At 41.2% G+C, this 20258-nt stretch overlaps 1 protein-coding gene across 9 annotated transcripts in view; it reads left to right on the forward strand.

The window, feature by feature from the left end:
- The window catches only part of LOC139994502 (uncharacterized), a 33682-nt gene extending 14033 nt beyond the window's left edge, over nt 1-19649 (forward strand). For 5 of the 9 annotated variants that reach the window (XM_072017219.1, XM_072017222.1, XM_072017218.1 and 2 more), the window contains exons 4-10: nt 4162-4663; nt 7756-7924; nt 12505-12688; nt 12850-13131; nt 13647-14129; nt 14478-14615; nt 15209-19649. In XM_072017219.1, the coding sequence (XP_071873320.1) occupies nt 4162-4663; nt 7756-7924; nt 12505-12688; nt 12850-13131; nt 13647-14129; nt 14478-14615; nt 15209-15609 (2159 nt within the window). In that variant the 3' untranslated portion in view covers nt 15610-19649. Of the gene's footprint in view, nt 1-4161; nt 4664-7755; nt 7925-12504; nt 12689-12849; nt 13132-13639; nt 14130-14477; nt 14616-15208 lie in introns of all 9 variants that reach the window. The other 4 variants (XM_072017224.1, XM_072017216.1, XM_072017225.1 and 1 more) reach the window with 2 other exon arrangements.
- The last annotated feature ends 609 nt before the right edge of the window (nt 19650-20258 follow it).

A 20258-nucleotide genomic window follows, 5' to 3' on the forward strand; every position in this document is an offset into this window, starting at 1 on the left:
ATATCGCAATACTTGGCTCTAGCAATAGTAGCAGGTGAATCTCGATACAAAGGCGATTCGAAGATTTTCGACTAGATATTAATACTATTATAAATCACTTTGAACACTTTTGATTCGATACTTGGCGTATATTACCAGTTTTATGTACGCGTGTATTTTAGATTTATTAAGAACAAGAAATGGAAACGCGTGGCATGCGCGACGTTCGAAAACCGATGGACCAAAGAATCACGACCAAGCACGTACACGCGCTTTTTCGCTCGAGTCGTGCACCGCGTGATCAGCTCGAAACAAACTGTATTTTTCTCGGTGTAATTTTCGTACAGCTTGTAGCAGCTTTTTCGAATTTTCAAACAGCCAGTTATTTTTATAACTTTCGATCGTACGATTGTTTTACGACTAGACGGATACGGTTTTATAGTTGTACGTTTCGCGAGGTGATAGTCGATCGAGGTTGGTTATCAGGATAGTTTATCGCGACGATTTCAACCGATTTTTATTGGCAATGCGATTGAGCTGTTCCCATTAGAAAGGGGTTCGTTCGAACAGAGACACCGTTAAAAGGAGCCGTGTCTTTTTTTCTTGAGCATCGAGGATGCTTCGACTTAAAGTGGTTACGTACGCACAGCCTATAAATATTCTTTAGCTGGACGTTGGGTTCTCGCGTTACAGCAGGACCACTGATTGAGCTAGCGGCGCTAGATTGGCTAAAACTTTAAATACCAGTATGTACGATCGCTTCTATCCGCCAACCGTCGACTTTGACGTTTCCTCTCATAAGGAATTTTTTTTAAGATCGTTCTTGTTACGTTCTATAAAGTTTAAATCTCAATCATTTTCGTACATATCTACGTATATATTTGGTGTATCATTTCCGAATAAGGAAAGTTTGTTGCGTGAGTCGTACGAATACTACGTACACGTTTAGAGATTACATAATCCATCGAACATTGAGTTTCCAGGAGAAATTACAACGTAACTAGATCGTAATTAAGCAAAAAGTACAAACGATTCAAATTGTAAATACCTTTGTCGATTTTTTTTTCCACCGAATTGCCGATAAATCTGGAATCGCGAATGTCCAAGGATTTCGTCCGTCGAACGGATTATCGCATAAAGTAGCTTTGGATTTTGATATTTGGACGTAAACAGGCATGCTTACATTTACATCTGGTTAGTTTGACTTCCAGCGGTAAAGGCTGATTTCATGCCGATTTTGCAGATAAAAGAACAGTCACGTTCTTTCGTCTCTGACCATTTTAGTTCATCGCTGCGAATTACCATCCGAACGTCCGTCTAGACAGGCAGGCTCGTCTCTGTCTGTCTGTCTGTCTCTCTCTCGCTCGTTCACTCGCTCGCTCACTCTCTATAGTCTTTAATCTCAGCGTGCGCCTCTCCTTTTCCAAAGGATTTTGTTAAAAGATCCGTTGAACAAGGGCCATTGGCAATTTTAATATCTCCGAGGATATCGATCAGAGTCGAGTCACGTTATTTTATCGATATTTATTCTTTAATTCTTTATATCGTTCGTATCTTTCTTTTTATCCTATTTTTGAAGTTTAATTCGTGTTTAGCCGCGATCGAAAGATTTAATTCGTATTTTGGTGGAAAGTTGACAAATATGAATTTCCCGATACAATCCTTTCATCGAGAAGAGTAATTTCTTTACATCCGTTTATCGAATAAATAATTCATAGTAATTTTAGTAAAACACGCGTAAAACTCTGGTCTTAATACAGGGAAAAGTTTTTCAAAGTGTTTTCAATTTTTGCCAAAAATTCCACCTTCTTAAGACGATTCTTTGAGATGGGTCTTTTTTTCAAGTACAATTGTTTTACTGCGGCTTTTGTTTTTTTTTTATAGTTTGCGTTCGTAGCAAGTTGTGGGTTATGCTAGGACAGCATAGGCTATCCGCGTGTGTGCGTCAAAAGCTCGTTTCGTTTATGCGATATCCAGGATAAAAACACGATCGTCCGTTTCGTCTTGTTTAACGAACGACTTTTGGCTGGTAATTCCATTTCGATAAAATTTATTGCCACGTTTCAGCGTTAAACTCGACTGTGTGATTGTAAACGCGGCAAGGAGAGGGAACCGTTGTTCGATAAATTTGCTAATAGATGAATCGCGTCACTGAATATCAATTTCGGAGACAAGAAATTAGCGGAGATCGCTATTTTTAGGTCAAGGATCTGCCATTCGATTCGTTCATGCTCCACTTTTATTCGATTTTTATCCAACGCTGTTCTTCTCTTTGCTGCCCATTTTCTATCATCTAATCTCCTTTTAAACATCTCTCTTATTTTTATGCTTTATATTCTCTTTGCTCGTGGCAAAAGTAGCGTTTCTTTCGTTGGTTTCGCCATGTTAATTGTCAAACATTTTAATAGGACTTTACTTCGACAAGTTTTACAGTCCATTTCCTGTTTCCTGAAAAATCTCGAAAGATCGCATATGGTAATTTTCTTGCAAGGAAAAGAAACGAAAGATAAAAGTTTGAAATAAGTTGACGCAGATACGAGAAGAAGATAGAATGCAAAAGACGGGAAGATTTAACCTGTCGAATGCGTCAACCTTGTTACGCAAGAGCAGACTTCCTGTCCCTGTCTACGAAGATTTATCGCACGAAGTAGGCCATTCGATAAAGGCCAACGACGAACGATCAAAAATATATACTAAAAACTGCGAGCTTGCGTTGACAACGTATCTAAAACCTTGCAACCTGGCTTAATATCACGTTTTTAAGTTATTCGTTCGTTGTAATATTTTTAGTATCGAACCGTCTATAGATAGCGAAATACAGAAATGTTGCGCGAACAAGTTCTAGAACGTATTCGAGTATTAGAAAACAAAAGGAGAGACCGTTTTCACCGGTCGATAGTCGGACGGTAAGTGTAAGAAAATGTTGTTCGGTAGAGATCGTGTAGTCGCGTTGCAAGACACGTTTTAGCGTGTTATTCGACGAAGGCAGCGTTGCAAGCGTGCACCGAGTGCAAGGTATATCGCCGGTGCTTTCTTGCTTCTTGTTCTCGTGATACGTACACGCCGTCTTTAAGCCCGGAATAGATTTAGGAAGCGTCGAGCTATGCGACGAAGCTTTGCCAAGTCTCTTGGTACATGAATGAGTTAGTTGCATGTGCGTACACGTGCTGCGCTAATTTATAGCATCGCGACGAATGGAACGGCGGCCGTCCGAGCACGAAAATTGCAGATCCTACAGGATCGTCGTAGCGAAACGTTATGGTCGTTCGTGAAACTGCGATTTTAGACGGTTCTACCTTTTAACTCTATCTTCTAACCCTGCCTTTGTGTCCTTTCCATTCTTTTACGTCCAGTCGCGTCTTTTTCGTACGCGCAATTTCTTATTTCCTCGTTAATTTCCTAGCGAAACTCCTCTTACGGTTTTTTATTTTACTTAACGGATTTTAACGTCCAACGTTGCGACCCACGTAATCGAACGGATATACGTGTAAATAATTTCATGGACAGGAAAAATTGAGTCGCATCCGAAGATCGAAAACGAAGATGAAAGATGGTATCGATTATGACTCGTTAGTGCAAGTGGAAAGAGTTGATCCTGGTAAAGGTATCTGTACGTATCGAAGCCATCGCCACTCCAGAGAAGCGTTCGCTAATCTTAGGCGAGAACATAGTCATTCAGGTTCGAGTATAGAATAGAATGAGCAAGGGGAGCGTCGTCTGCACCGTAGAACGCGAGGAATTGCTGCGCCTCCGTGAATGCTATCCAGAATGAAAGTTTCGAGATCGGGCAACCGCTTGGAAATTACTCCTGTAAAATCCTCCTTTTGTACAGTTGCTTTCCTGAAAAACTATTTACCTGAGAGTGTCTTGTTGGTGAGCCGCTCGAATACGTTCACCCGTACCATATTTCTCTAAGAAATCTCACGTTCCTCCGGCGCTATAGATTTAGAATATCGTTATCGTCACCTTCGTAGGATACGAAAACAACGATTACTTGCGAGTTTCCAAAGTTTTAAGAATCGTTAACCGGCATTTATCGAATAGATGCGATGATAAAAGTAATAAATAATTATATTGTGATAAAAATAATTATGAGATTTTGATTAAACTACATTGAAGATCTGTTTCGGACAGAAGAAAGAGCATAGCGAAGTAGAAATTTTTATAACGGTCAATCTTCAGAAAAGATTGATTTGGTTTATTTTTCAGAGGAGGAGCCGCTAGAAAATAGTAGAACGAACGGGAATCACTCGACAGGTTCCCGAGGGAGCCCCGTGATCTCAACCACGCGAGTAACGCCACCCTCGGCGAACGCGAATTCGGCTCATCTGGCCGCTGTACACTCTACGTCGCACCTCCATCTCCATCATCATCATCAGCATCAGCAGCACCAGCAGCAGCAGCAGCATCAGCAGCAGCAGCAGCAACCCCAACAGCAACACCAACAACACCACCAACAACAGCAACAGCAGTCGCAGCAACAACCGCAGCAACAGCCGCAGCAGCAACAGCAGCCGCAACAGCAACAGCAGCATCACCATCACCATCATCACCATCATAACAATCACAACAGCACGCATAATCCTTACGTGGAAAATCATAATACGAATCACTCGCAGCAGAACGCGGGCAATCTCGTCGTCGACGTTGAAACCAGCCACGACAATAAGAAGCATCGAAACGGGTAAGATTGATGCAACTATTTCTATTTTATTTGTAATTCGTTCGATGTATGTCGGTTAATTTCGTTCGTGCGATAGATAAAAATAAGTTAGCTAAGATAAGCTTAATTCGTATATATTATATGTTTAATTTAAGTTTTAACCCTCGTCCGTCCCTTATAACGAACATATAAATTACGAACACGAGACGAATATTATCTCTCTTTATCGCCTTTACCTTTTGCTCTTACTTTTATCTCGTTTATCACAACGCTTGTCGAATTGACATAAGCGACGGCCGACGGATGCTGGTTAAAGTGTTAAGTTCGTATAATTTGGGATAATGTGCATAACTTGTCCTTGTGTATATCTTGTGTATATTTTGTGTATATCTGTGTTAAGTTTAGTTACTGTACTTTTAGTTACTATAAAGTAGATCTAATATAGTTTATGTCGACATACGATTAACATTAACGTCAACGTATGCGAAGATATGCTTTCTAATTTTTGTAAGGGTGGTAGGAGAACTTCGAGTCGGCTTTCTTTATTATCGCGGCACATTGAGCTATAATCTCAAAATTGGATAAAAAAAGGAGAAGGAAGAGAAGTAAATAATGGGAATGCATAATGTTGGAACGAAACGAATTTGGGATTATTCGCCGATGTAGTAAATAGAATCACCGAACATCTGGTACGAAAGTGCTTTGTAATAACTTTAAGAATAACCAAGTTACCGTTGCAACTGTGACTGATTTTATACGGAAAAACTTCTTAAAAATCTAATTATAATTGTTCTTAGAATAGTTCGTTTTACGGAGAATGAGAGTTGATTCGAGTTAAACAACTTTGAAAACGAATTAACTTCTCGCACTTGTTTGTTACATCGAAGGTGTATACGTGTTGCAGATTTGCATAGAGTAATTTATACCATTAACGCGTAATTAGGTGTTGCATATACAGCGAGGGACAAAGGTATTCGTACATCATTTAAAGCGGAATAACTTTTTAAAGCTTGGATCGAACGACGAGTGTCTATTCTGCCTGAAAAGTTAAAAGGATCAGATTTCTACGTGACGCGTAACATTATTTCTTTTTTTTTTCTTTTTTTTTTTTTTTTGGAAAAATTGCAATTGATCGGAATTTCGAGGAAGAAATTAGAGGTTACTTTTTACAACTTTTTTTTTCATCCAAGCTTGCAATAAAAATTTAAGCAACACGATCATCGAACATTTATACGTCAGATATACAATTACGCTGAAAATTTCATCGAAATCGGTTAACGTTGCAACGAGTTACAAACGGTTATAAATGCCTGTCGCCTGTTTCCGTATCAACCGAGTTCGCTAAAATGTAACACAAATCTTCAAAACGTGCTGCTGAAATTTTCGTTACGAGCCCGGATAAAAATGTTGTTGCAGAAGGCAATTTTTTCAAAACACCTTCAACGCGTTATCTAGTAAACCGATCCTTTGTCAGTTTCTCGGAGAAACTCGAGTCGTTTGGTCAAATTTTAAAGAAATTATTCCGTTTTAAAGGATGTAGGCGAGGTATACTTTTATTCCTCGTTGTGCATATTACATTCTTTTTTTTTTTTTTTATAGACGATTAACACGTTCTATGCCAAGAAAAAAGATCATTTTGGCCGTATCTTTAGTATCTTATACGCGTGTCATTGAAAACGTTACGTTAACGAATTTAATTAGAGAAAAATAAATGATTTTCTCCTTTTCAACGCTATATCGAACAATTTTTTTATTCGCCTAGCGAAAGTTTCGGCCGTACCAACCGTTAGAACGTGTTAATAATTTATCAAATGTTACATCGATAAAATTCCATAGTATATAACCCGTAATTAACATTGGATCAAACCAAACGTTACTTTCTTACAACGAAATACAACACATCTACACCCCTAATTCTCAAGAAGTTCATTTCTATCTCCCTGTTACTCGTCATCTTTCCTCTAAAAATTTCTTTTCGAACTTTTCCTTCTCCTTTTCCCGTTCTGCTCCATCCCGCATTTGCTCTCTATCTCTCTCTCTCGCTCTCTCTCTCTCTCTCTTTCTCTCTCTCTCTCTCGGCAGCATCAGCAGCAGTAGTGTTTTGTTCCTTGTCGCGAATTCTCGTTCGGTATATTTTTCGACGGTTGTTCGGCCCACGGTGCCGCGAACTTTGCTCGCTTCTCGGCGTTTTTCCGTGTTCTTTCTGGCTGCCGATAGATATGCCAGCCTGTTGCTTCGCGCGCTCTCCCTCTCCGTCTTGTCCGTTCTCTCTTTTCTCGATGCACAGGCAGGAGCGTCGAGGCAACAGAGTCTTCGCTACCCATTCACGCGGTGCACGTGTCCAGGGTGAATGGCACGTGCACGGTGCGTCACTTACCACGTCGTGAGACCGGGCACCGGGTTGCGTACTAACGCGCCGCTGCCATTATCGCGTACCACCACATGCGTGCCGCACGCTCGTGCCTCCTCCCGCTACAGATTATCGTAATTTGTCTGCCACCTTCTGATTAAGAACGCGATTTCCATGTCTGTGTACTTGGCTTCGGAGGTTGCGCGAGGATCGTTGCTTTATCTGATCGATTATAGATATTATCAACCGTTTACGCTCGCTTTATCGTCATAGTTTTCTCTTCTTATTTCGCATTTCTGTGTTTTCTGTTATCGGATAGCGTTCCTTACCTGGATCTCCAAGAACAATACAAAGTACTTTTTTATCTCGCGAGTTTCTTCGATCGTACATTTCACTTTAATATTCTAGATGTAAAGAGTGCATGCGAAACTGATTAACAAAATATTGTCAGTAAGCTAGTCGTAGTATCGCTGAGATCATGTAAGAAAATGATGCAAGAATGGTATTATCGTTTGGAGGAGGGGCAGGGGGGCAGGGTGTCCGCGTCAACACGTCGCGCGAATCGATTCGAAAATGCCTGACAAATTAGAAGCAACGTAATGTAATTTGTAGAGGGACGTAAATTGTACGAGCTATGTTTTATTGGTGACTCGATGCTTTTTATTTAAGAGGCTGTGAAATCGCTTCAATAGAATTTCGATAGATTTCGTAAATATAAATGGAAAATATCGCGTGTCTACATATATCCGTTTCTCTATTCTAGACCGTGTGTTATCCGTTCTGGCACCAGAGAAGTGCATAACAAATTGGAGAAAAATCGAAGGGCGCACCTGAAAGAGTGCTTCGAATTATTGAAGAGGCAACTCCCGTCGCAGGAAGAGAAAAAGTCGTCGAACCTTTCGATTCTTCACGCTGCGATCAGGCATATACAGGTATGTAAATTGATACGTGCAACGTGTTTTACGATTCGTACTCTTTTTCCGTCCTAATTTATAGAAAAGTTTAGCACAATTACTATAATATTTCTTTACTTTACGTAATAGCGAAATCCTGTCTCTCGCAAAGAGTATGCTTGCACGCGAAACGCTTTGGTATCGTAAAAACTGCTAATTATGCTCCCTATTATGCCGCAATGGTTTCCAGTGTCGCAGGTTAGCTGTGTGACCCAGCGCGTAATGCGTGCTCGTGGCACCTGAATATAAAGGCCACGCAATTGTTCCGTTCGATTCGCACGATCAATGTATCACGAGTCAGTTTCGATTTACGAATTTTTCGAAAAAAAAAGAAAAAAAAAACAAAAAAACAAAAAAAGAGAAAAAGCAAAAGACAGAAACAATCACCGGCTTGTAACGGGGGTTGTAACCGCGTAACGTACGTAAGACTCGACCCGATCGATCTTCCATTCTATCAATCGCTTTCGTTAATATATTGCGTCTCGCAAACTATGTATCAGCGAGTGATATAACATACCATGATGGTAAATACCAATTAGCCGATAGTAGATAGTAATGGCATATGGTATCGGGCCGGAAATAAATCATTTTATTGTATCGATAACGATATGGGTAGAGACGTTGCGTCTATTTTATATGCAGAAGGAAGTTTTGACTTCTCCTTGGTACTCGAGTTCGATCCTATCTAATTCTTTTTTCTCGCAATTTCGGAATTGCGAAACGGACATTAACTTTTCGCGCGACGGCCAGAGAATCGGCCCGATGCGCGTCCCCGCGAAGGTCGACCATACATACCACCACCTCCTTTCCCTTCCTTCGTGATTCAACTCGAATCCTACTACTATCAGCCGTTTGGCCTCTTTCTCACGCGCTTGTGCAGCTTATTCTCCGTGTCTCTTTCTTCGTACCCTTTCGGTCTGCGCATGTCTCTCTTTTTACCTATTTACTATACGATCCGGTCGTTTCGTTCCAATATGCGGACGGCATACGCGTCGTTTCCATCGTACGTGCAAAACCCAGGGTATCATATTTCCTTTCCTTCTTTTCTCGCTTCCTTCGTCTTTTCCTTTAACCAGATCGACTAATTTACTTACAATATATTATTCCGCCTTTACGTGAGAAATTTTTTTTTGCCTTTTTCCTCGCTTCTTACAGTACAGTCGTCTTTCCTTCTCGTCCGATAGTTCCACTCTCTCCGTTGCTCCGTCTGCCGCACGAGGTCGTTTCTAGAGACACGTTGTTCCCCTACCGCCGTCTTCTTTCCTCGTATTTTCGTCTTTGTCTTTTCTGTCTCGCGATCCCCACTCCTTTCTAGTCTTGTCTCTTATCTCTCGCTCTCTGTCTGCTCCTGACCTCTCCTCTTTCTTTCCGCGTGTATCTTCCGTCTCGCGTTCCCTCTTCGACCGCGTTTCTTCATCCTCCTTCCTCTCCGTTCGCCCGTCTTCGTCAAAACGGCATTGTCTGTGTACTCTTTCGTCTTGCTCGATCGTCGTCTTTCCCACTCTAGGTCATCCTTCGTGTTCCCCCACCATACGAGACGTTCGCTTTCTTCGTCTCCGGTTCACTCCGTGCAGTTTGCGCGTGTGCGTACACGATGCTTCTCCACGTACAAGGTGTACCTGTATTGGTTCCACGTGATTGCGCGGCCATCGGTGTCACGCAGCATGGCACGTACAGCGTACGCTGCTATCCGAACTTTTATCGTTCAGAGCGCCATTGTTGCCGACTTCTAAGTACGAAACGGATGCTCCACTGCGACGTGTCGAAATTGCACGTTGGCTTACTATAACGTCAGGTTTCTGCGTGTAATTACGTGGAATTACCCGTTCCATGTTTCTGTTGAGCCACCGATTAGCTACGTCTTCCGAACGATGTCATTGACGTATACCGTTATCAAATAAAAACGTTTTGTTACATATCTAATTTTAATAAACGTTGTCAATAATATATATATATATATATATATATATCAAAGACTAGCTTCTTAAGAATAATTTTCGGTCTCAAGTACGATCATGCTCTATTGTCTCCTTCGGGGTCGAGGATTATCCAAAGTTCTGTGAGAAACGTAGCGACTCACAAATAAACTGCACGATTACCGACGCAATAATAACTTTGTGAATAGCTGCCAGATTTTCAAGATCGTTAAGTATTTAAGCTAGGGTATTATTTCGGAAAATGGTACGTACGGTCGTCGCATGTACTAAGCATCGTTATTTCGTTTCAGTTCGAAACCTATGGATCCCGTGAAAACGTTCCGTCGATAACCATCGACCAAAATACAACGTAATTATTAGACCTTAAATAGCGTAATAACGAAACGTTCCCTTTTAACAGCTGACGTATTGGGACAATAAATATCATCGTACCGGGACAATGCTCGATCGAAACGTAGATATTTGAAAATAATAATAAAAAAAAATATATATATACGTCGAAGATACGAATGAAAGGAAACCGGTAATCCACTACCGGTACGACGACACTTTAGACGGGTTTAACTTACTCCATTCTTGTTAGTTGGCGAAAAATCCGCCAGATTCGCGCGCACGCGAGTTCGATAAAGTATAATAAAGTACATGCACGATCTTCGCGGCACGTACGACGTGGCAGATAGGGGAGATGTAGAAAGAAACGAAAACGCTATTTGCGTATATCCGAGAGCGCAGTATTGTGTGTGCGAATCCTGTTGGAGGCGGTTTACCCACGTGCTTGTAAACCGCGCGTGCGCCTATTCATGCAACGGCCTTCGTGCACCTTCCTCCTCACCTCCGCCTCTGTCGTCTTTCTATCTCCTTTTAACTTACCTATCCTTCGATACGCGTGTCTGTCTATTTTTGTTGTGTTTCTCAGCCTTTTTCGCAACGTATATTCCCCTCCTTTTGCTTTCTCCCCTCTCTTTATCTCTCGTGTTGCGTTCTATCTTTGTTGGTCGTCCCATCTTTCTTCGTATTTACGTCCTGCTCTGTCCTCCTTCTCTTCTTCTCCTTCTTCCTCTTCTTTTTCTTCTCCTTCTTCCTTTCCTCCTCCTCCTCCTCCTCCTTGTTCTTCGACCAAGGCGATCCTCGTCTCCCACTTACTTTCTTTGATTATCACTGTGTAAGTTGGCGACCCCGGTCGCGTCGTTTCTTTCCGTCTGCGTTACCTTCTGCGCGCGACTACGTTCTCGTTTCTCCTCTTTCTCCTCCTTGACGATCTTACCACGTGTATTCTGTATCGTGCGCGCCGGTAGTGCTCTGCCACTTATTGTCACGTGCGTTCCTCCGCTAAACGTTTCTGCCGATACCGAATCGAATGCTTATCACGTTTTGACGGAAAGTCGTACCTACTCGAGATTTCTACCGTAACACGTCTAAGTATTTACGTCTATCGTGTTACGTCTATCTTATACGTGTTTTCACGCTCGTTTCATTTTACGTTGAATTCATGGTCTAACTTTAGAATTAATCTTAGACGGCATTGTTTCGCTGAAAAAATAAATTTACCAATGAATATTTAATATATATATATATATATAAATGATATATTAATAAACGATTTAACATCGGTTAACGGACATTTCCATCTATTTTACATCGCTCTGAAGCTATAGTTTGGCCCAGTTACTCCGAGTAGAAGCTTAGATTAAGTTCTATAACAATGTTGTATACAACGGTATAAGGTTGCGTTTGGTGACGCAAAGATTATAGGAAAGTTAAATACATATGGGCCAAGGCGCGAGATTGAATTTTGTAATTTGTACAGCAAATGATGCCGATTCTTCGTTGGAGATTCTTGTCGTGATTCAAAGTTGCCACATCGTGAATTTTCTCAGCACTTGTGACGCGAAACGAGTGAGCACGAACGCGTGCAAACCGAACTTGATCAGGTTCGAATTTGCACACGGTAAGAATTTCGTCCTTGCATATTTTCTTTCTCCTCGACTTCTCTCGAAACGCATGCATCTCGTTCGCTGGGTATCGGAGCTCGTTGTCACGTGCACCCGTGCACTCGTGCACGGTTCCTTCACGCATGTTCGTGCTGACGTCAAACACAAGGCTTATCGTATTTCGATGGAGAGATGTCCTGAATCTGCAACAGTATCGTGTGACGCTCGCGTTATGCTGTTCTCGAAAACGAAGCCGGGATACGTATAAATGGGCTTTCGTCCGCTTTTTGTCGTGTGCACGCAATTTTCCATAAAGGTTTACCGCGGTGTGCGAAGAGGATCGCAACAACTGCAATCGTTTCTGTGAAACTGTGAAACACGCAGGTTTGATAAACAAAGATAATTTTATGTACGACGGATTGCGTAAATCTTAGAGTTTCGGGATCGCAGAAGTTTCGAGGGAGCAAATAAATATATATCGCGTTATCGGTCGAAATATATTTGCGTTTTCTCGTTCGCGAATAATCGTAATCTGTCTAGAACACGTGCTTACATAATCGCGAGAACGTGTTGTATTTTACGTCGTTTCGGTCGAAAGTTAATTAATTTTTCTGCTCGTTCTATAAAAAAGTACGAAACTTTTCTCTACCATCGATTGCCCTGTTTTTTAATCGCGGGGATATCGTTGCAGATGTTGAGAAGGAAGGAACGAGATTACGAACACGAAATGGAAAAGCTTGCTAGGGAAAAAATCGCTGCCCAGCAAAGATTACTAGCTCTGAAGAAGGAACTCGCGGCTACTTGGGATCACATCGACTTTAATACTCTTTTACCAGAACAGAATGCGGCTGCCGATATAACGGCTACGAGAAGTAGTAAGTCTTACAATCGAAATAGGACATTCACATACCTTTTAAACGTACTCGAAGAGAAACAACAACCATCGAAGCGAACTTTTTATAAAATATAAAATCGACGATAAGAGAAAAACGTAAGGTGAGAATTTCTAATTTAAGAATTTTTTTTTTTATTAAAGTTTCAGAAAACATGGAGGTTGATGTGACGGGGCTCGCACGGGGTGGTACGAGGTACAGTAGTACCAGCAGTCTGAGCAGCGCAGCTACGGCTAGTTCACCGCAGACGCTTCAAAATACTAGCGCGACTTCCAATATCCACAGTCAGGTTGCCACTGCGGCAGTTGTCTGCCAAGCGCAGGGTATGAATCTTGCGCCAAGTTCCAGAGAAAGTCCACCTGCGAGTTCGAGTCCTGGAACGCCTGCACCTAGCATTCCTACTCCGGCACAGGTACGTTCCATAAGTGGTTGAAGACGGTATCGAGCACAAAAGTTTTGAGGTCGGTTAAATTGGCTCGGTCGGTTAAGTCCGCGGCTGCTAATCCCGAACCGAACGTCGCTGGATCGAATCCCAGTTTGGACTAAAATCGTAACTGATCGTTTTTATTCGCTTCAAAATGGTTAGATCGCGAAGTATATATCGTCGAAGCATACTGCAGCGAGCCAAAAAAGCCAGACGCAAAGCGCACAGCAGCAAGAAGCGGCGCAGCACGAGCAAAAAGCGCACCCCCTTGGACACAACGTTTGTACATTTAACGTTGTGTGTGGAACAACGGTGCAAGACTCAAATGCATTGCGAATGTGTTTAATACAACTAGTTTATATAGATATTATGTATAAATTAGTTGCCGACCAATGCAACAAATTTGTTTTTGTAGATTTAGAAAAGAATAATTAGAATATCTTCTTATATTACGTATGAGAAAGTCGCGAAAGCTTGATGCAAAGTAATTTGTGAAATTTTCATCGTAGGAGAAAGTTACTTCACCAACGGGTATAGTGCAGCAGCCGCACCAGTTGCACTTGCCGATCAGCGCTCAGATATTGAACACCAGTCAAGGCTTGCCGACGATTGTACCGACCCTTCAGCACCTCGGTCCGAGCTTGAGGGTGATACCCGGTGACACGAGGCAACTTCTGGTCACTCACACCGCTGGCAGCAACGAATCCAGGCCGCTCACGTTGGCCGTGCAAAACTCGCCGGATCAATCGAGGCCGCTTATTGCCGTGCAATCGAACACTGGAAGTGAGCCAAGGCCCGTAGCGCTGGTCGTTCACTCGTCCACGGCCAACGACAACAGGGTAACGTTTGTGCATTCTAATCTGTCCAACAACGACAGGCCGTTGGCCCTAGCCGTGCAGTCGTCCGCCAATGACGTCAGGCCAGTTACATTAGTGCATTCGGCAAACGAGGGGAGGCCGTTAGTTTTCGCTGCGCATTCTCCTGCACTGAATGTTACGAGTGAGTAACTCGAAACGATCCTGCCTATATAGTCGATAATTATTACGACTTCGCCGCTGTCGTTTATTTAAAAAATCTTCGTTTATTCTAAAGATATATAAAAAAAAAAAAAATATTCGATCAAGTATTTACGACGCACGTTTTTATTCGGTGCTGTTCAAACTACACCACGATATTTAGAGAACTTTTCTTATTTTGCTTTCATCTTTGATAATAATTTAGTAATACGACTGCGTGAATTTGTTGGCTTTCCTACTTTGAAATTTTATGAAACATCCTATCCACGAGGAACATTGATTTATTTTGTCGATCGTGTTGGTATAATATCGTGCATTGTGTACGTTGCAGATGCTCAAACGAGGATACGAGCGGGTGACGCGCAGACTACGCATAAAATGGTCGGTGGTGTGACACTTGTAGGCGGAAATGGATCGGAGTTGACTAGACTTCCCGGTGGCGCTGAATTGAACATACTGCCTGCAAATGGTAATGCTTTACATTGGATATCTTTCGTTCTTTTCTTTCTATGTCTCTATCGTAGTTTAAACACGCTGTTTACCGTGCTAATCTTTTCTATATTTGCCACCAGAGGGCAAACTTCGAATTCCAATTTCTCGTTAGTTATCGCGTATCTATCGGTTTCTATAAAAGCAAGTTCTGATCTCTCTTTTTCACGTTTCTTGTATACAGCACCTATGTTCAAAACGAAATCGTATACTGTTACGATCTTGCAATGAAACTGGTGCTAGACGAAAAGTGGCCATTTGCAGAGCGACTCGTGGTTGTATTCGTGTACGAGTTGCTTTGAAAATGGTGTACAAGCTTTTTTTTTTTTTTAATATTTATTTATTACGTGCTTTTGATTCACGTTACGATATTTATTTTTAAAGAATCGTAAAAAAGATTTTCAGCAACGGTGCATGCTCGCGAATAGTTACAATTACGAAAAACCAATGGAAAGGTATAGCAGGTGAAAAGGATCTCGAGCGCAAGGGATTCAAATTATTCTGTTATTAGCGTTGGTTTTGGCTGAAAGAAGACAACATATCTTACCGTGCAATTACCCCTATGGGTTGCAGGATTGACGCTGAGCCATGCAGGAGTGTCGCTTCAAACCACAACAGGTAAACCAGGCTCGACAGTGATGCAAAACGCTCCGTCCACAGAGGGTATAGCTCATATCGTTGGCCCGCACACACCTCTTTCCGGCCTGACACCGATCGTCACGCCGATGACCGTTGTCTCGCAAGGAAATCAAGTGACTGCTCATATCCTAGCCCCCTCTAGCCTTGCGGGCAAAATGATCACAACCCCGATCCTAAAATCCGTGGCACAAATGCCGATCGTGAACGCCCAGTATATAAACACCACTACTCTGGTGAAACCCGTGGTTGTCGTCAGTTCACCGTCAACATCAACACCACAGTCGACGACGGCTTCCAGTACACAACCTTCCTCCACCACACACTCGACCGTCTGACAGAATCAAAAGAAAGTGAAACTAGTTTGAGAAATGGCTCCCGCTAAGTGTATGGAGGCGCAGGGTGGCAGAAATTACGATAGACGCGTGTCCACGTTCCGTTATCGTCCAACGCGTTTCGCGTGTATAGGACCGATGACTATGCACGATCGATTGCTCGATGCTTCAACGAGAGATAAGGTAAAAATCGTAGATCTGGTCAACGGAAGAAAAGACGCAAGAGACGCGACGATTCTCTCCGTCGTGCTATTTCCAACATCGAGGGAGAATTTCTTATTTCGTAAAACTTTGCTCGTGTCCCTTCGTGCTTTGGATTTCAAATGTTTCCGCTCTTGCAAAGAGCGAGACGATCGAGAGACGATGCGAAGGTGTTAAAAATGCTGTTGCTCAACTTGCGCGATTGTGCATGGTACCTTGAATGGTTCAGAGAAGTACTTATCGTCGAAGGCAAAGGTCGCTGGAAATGGACGAAGGAAACGAACGCGACGAGACAGCTTCGGACCAAGATGATCTTGTTCGCGTTTTCCGGAAGCGTAAGAACGAAGAAAGTAGGTCGATGTACGCGGATGAAATTTCTCAATGCGATCGTTTGCAAGTTCAACGTTTCGCCGTTTCATTTTTCGCAGGATAAAATTCTGGAAAATAAAACGGTCGACGATCGTTCGTATTACGTTGTCCGTCGAGAGATTTCTTTTTCTAAATTATATACGCGATCGTATATAGGAACGTATCACGAACGAATTGCATTGACGCAAGAAATCAATTTGACCCATGATACTGGAATGTTATTCGCACGATTTTTTTTTTTAAATATCTTGGCTGCAAAGTATAACAGAGCTTAGTATATCGTTTCTTTTTTGGTACCTTGTTGCAATTGAAGAAGTTCGGCAAAGAAGAAACTAAACTGTGTGTTTACAGAGTGATGTTAAGTTAATGAATTGTATGATATATAAGGTTCGTTTAGATGTTTGAAATTGATCGAAATCTTGAAATCAGATGGATGATAAATATGCTTGCACTTTTAAATTAATTCTTTATGTTAAATAGTGGCTGTGGAGAAACGATTATCCTTTACGCCCATAATTTACTTTCGGAAACTTAGATGATAAATTGAACTTATGTCGCGTTGAATACCAAGGAAATACGCATACGTTTCTTTCTCTTCTTTTATACGTCTATGCATCTATCTATCTATCTATCTATCTATCTATCTGTCTATCTATCTATCTATCTATCTATCTGTCTATCTATCTATCTATCTATCTGTCTATCTATCTATCTATAAATATATATATAAATATATATAAATATATATATATATATAGAGAGAGAGATAGATAGATGTATAGAATGTGCTCAAGTATTTATTCGTTTCTATTTATTTTATAAAGTGCAACACCGGGCATAAGCAAAACGTTTGCCTTTGTAGTCCTGATATCTTTATCGGATTCGTTTCGAGAGGACGCCGAGCCGTGGTTTTTCTCGAAAGTCTGAAAAAAGAAAAAGTGACAGACAAAATACGTATGCGTACGTTTTTAACGATATGGTAGTTTTGTTTCTGATGGAACGTGTACATACAGGTGTTCGGATCGCTGACGAAACATTATATTTTGCATAATATTTTCCTGCAATCGATCAAGATAGATAATCGAATTAGGAGAGAAAAGTTTTCGATTTGCGTTGCAAGAGGAAGACAGAATTATCGTATACAATATACACGTGGTGGTGTATCGTACTATTTTAAATTGTTTTTTCTATGTGTAAGTCTAAAAGAAAAAGAATTTACGTTTCATCTTGAAATATTTTAAGTTTTTTGAGCTTTCATTCGATATACTCGATGCGGGACCGTTAACGGTTGTTTACTCATTATAAATAGAATATACGATGCGAAATAGCGGTACGTAACGTTTGTCCCTCAAACGCCACGAACATACTTTGGCTCGTATATTTCGATTTATCTTTACGCGATTACGATTATCGACGTAATCGCGATGCTGTAATTCGTCGTTCGAGATTTCTCACCGTACCTGTAGTCTGTCAAATCCTATTGCAAAAGTACAAAGAATAAGCTCTCTCTTATAAGGATCGTGCATCTATTAGATTTCCTCTTTCTTTTTTCTTTTTTTTCTTTTTTTTTTTTTTTTTTTTTTAACGTATCTTTATCCGTACGTTTTTGTAACGCGATTAATCCCATCTTGTTGTTAACAAATTGGGATGATCGAATCGTTCGAGTCGAAAACGGTTTCCAAAAATCCTTTTGATTCTTACGTTACGATATAATCTTCGACGTCGTACATCGTCACGAGCAATTTCCTTACGTTTACGTATCGGGCGATACATACTCGAGGAGAAGGATCGAAATTCAATTAAGAACGATTTGGAATTCGCGAACGACGCGCAGAAGCAAAGCTAAGAGTTTGAAAGCTGTGTAGCGAAGAATTTTTATACGCGCGTGTGTGTGAGTGTACGTGTCACTGTTAACGGTCTCTTTCAGAATATCTTCATTTGTACACTAGTATTATTCTTAACTTGTATCTGCGTATACACACATATATATCTCGTTTTTTTTTTTTTTTATTTTTTAAATTATTTAATCAAAGGCTTTGGTCAGTCAGTTTACGCGCTGATTATATAGGTATATTATATACGCGGGCGCCGTGTATTTCGATCTACTGCGAAAACACGTTAAAGCATGTACTAAGTTATCGGTTAACAGAGAGCAGAATATTATTTTCAGGGTTTTGCGTTTAAACGCAACATGGGACTTGCTCAACCCTGTCATACCGTAGATGTATAAGAAACGTTGAAAACGTCACCGTTAGTTCGACAAAACGTTTTAACGCATTCGTGTTACGCTAGATCTTTGCGCTACTCGAAAATCGATACCGCTGTACCCTGCAACGATTTTTACCGAATTTATATATCAAAGTTTCGAGTAGTATTCCGTGAGCCTGTTGTTTCGTTCTGCTTCGGTATACCGAGTATCTCACTTTGACGAATCGATGTTTTATCTCGTTGCTGCTTATTCTCACAAATAAACGGACAACGAATGCGTTAAACGAAACGAAAGAAAAAAAGAAATTTCGTTAGTTGGAAATTATTTCGGCCGAGCACCGTTTGCGATGTAACTGTAATCGTTTACGATCGAGTACTACTAAATTAACAAAGTTTACGAACAATACTGCCGAATCAATGGTATCGCGTTCGATCAGCGACTGCACCCGTTTTCCAGATCCATGGCAAGACTCGCGAAATTTGCTCGTTTTTGTATTACATTACTACCTCGATTCTAATTAATCCGCTTTCCATTACCGATCTTTCAATTCCGACAACCGGTTCCTCTTTTAGTTGCCCCGATTCCTTCTCTCTTTCAAAACTGTTCGATTTTGTTCGTGCAGTAATAGCGATCGTTGTTGCAAGCGTACTCGTAGGTAGATGCTTCCTTCGAACTTTCGTAAATCCGATCGCCGTTTACATTTCGCCTAAGTATTTTTTCGAAATGGTTTTGTTATTATTATGTATGTTATTTTTAATCTATACATATGCCAATTAAAAGACGGTACTACAAACTCGTAACATGCAATGTAATTAGAAGGAATATCGTCTCTCGCAGCCTGTAGCTACGGTGACCTTTTTTTTCGCGTTTCAACGAAAGTACAGATTCGAAAGCTTGTCGGGCTTCGATCGTTCACACGCGAGACGTCGTTCATTTCCACTATATTGTTATAACTAGTCGCTAGTAAAGCGTCAATCGGTCGCCCATAGCCGATGACATATCAGAGTTTTCCTAAACAACATAAAATTAAAACGTCGTGTCTTTCGAGGGGGGGGGGAGGGATCCGTTTCTATTTTCGTCTTTTGACTTAATATAAAGAACGTGTCGGCAAATATCGTAGTTTGTATAAAAGACATTTCGCAGGATTTTCCCGCGGGGTGATAAATTGCTCGAGAATATGGAATTCGGCGCGCGCGCACTAGTCATTTCCGTTCCCTCCTTATTTTTTTTTTTTTTTTTGTTTTTTTTTAACACGAATCAACAACGCTAGGCTTTCGAACTGTAGTTCGGTACTTTGTCGTATTAATTTCCTTTCCTTCTTTCTGTATCTTTTAAATCCAACTTTATGAATCGTGCAATGCATGTAAATACTCGTACTAAATGTTGGGGGCATTCTTAACACGTTGCGCGGATCGAGCAAGTAGGAAGGCGAGGATCGTTGCTTCGTTCGCCGAACGTGCAAGACGAGTGGCAACCATCGTTTTATTAATTGTAATCTTTCCTTAAAAAAGAAAAAAATTAGTTTTTCAGTTATTTCACCGTTAAAACTCGATTCGATCCGATCCGAGGAAAGTAGACTTTCGGATATATCGAGATAGAAAGCTTTAAGTAACGATTAAGGAGAACGGAAAAGTCGATGGAAAAGTTACTTTTCCGTAACAAAGGTTCCGGTTTATATTTATAATATAAACAGACGTTTGCTTATTTGGAAATCTAAGACCTAAGCGCATACTATTACGATCTTGCGTTTGGCGAAGGAAGAAGCACGCAGAGAGAGAGAGAGAGAGAGAGAGAGAGAGGTGTGTCAAGCAAAGTAAAATCGCGAGAGAGCGAGAGAGAGAGAGAGGGGGGGGGGGAGGAAGAAAATAAAAGC

The sequence above is a fragment of the Bombus fervidus genome, chromosome 14 (genome assembly GCF_041682495.2).
Source record: "Bombus fervidus isolate BK054 chromosome 14, iyBomFerv1, whole genome shotgun sequence".
NCBI classification, from domain to species: Eukaryota; Metazoa; Arthropoda; class Insecta; order Hymenoptera; family Apidae; genus Bombus; species Bombus fervidus.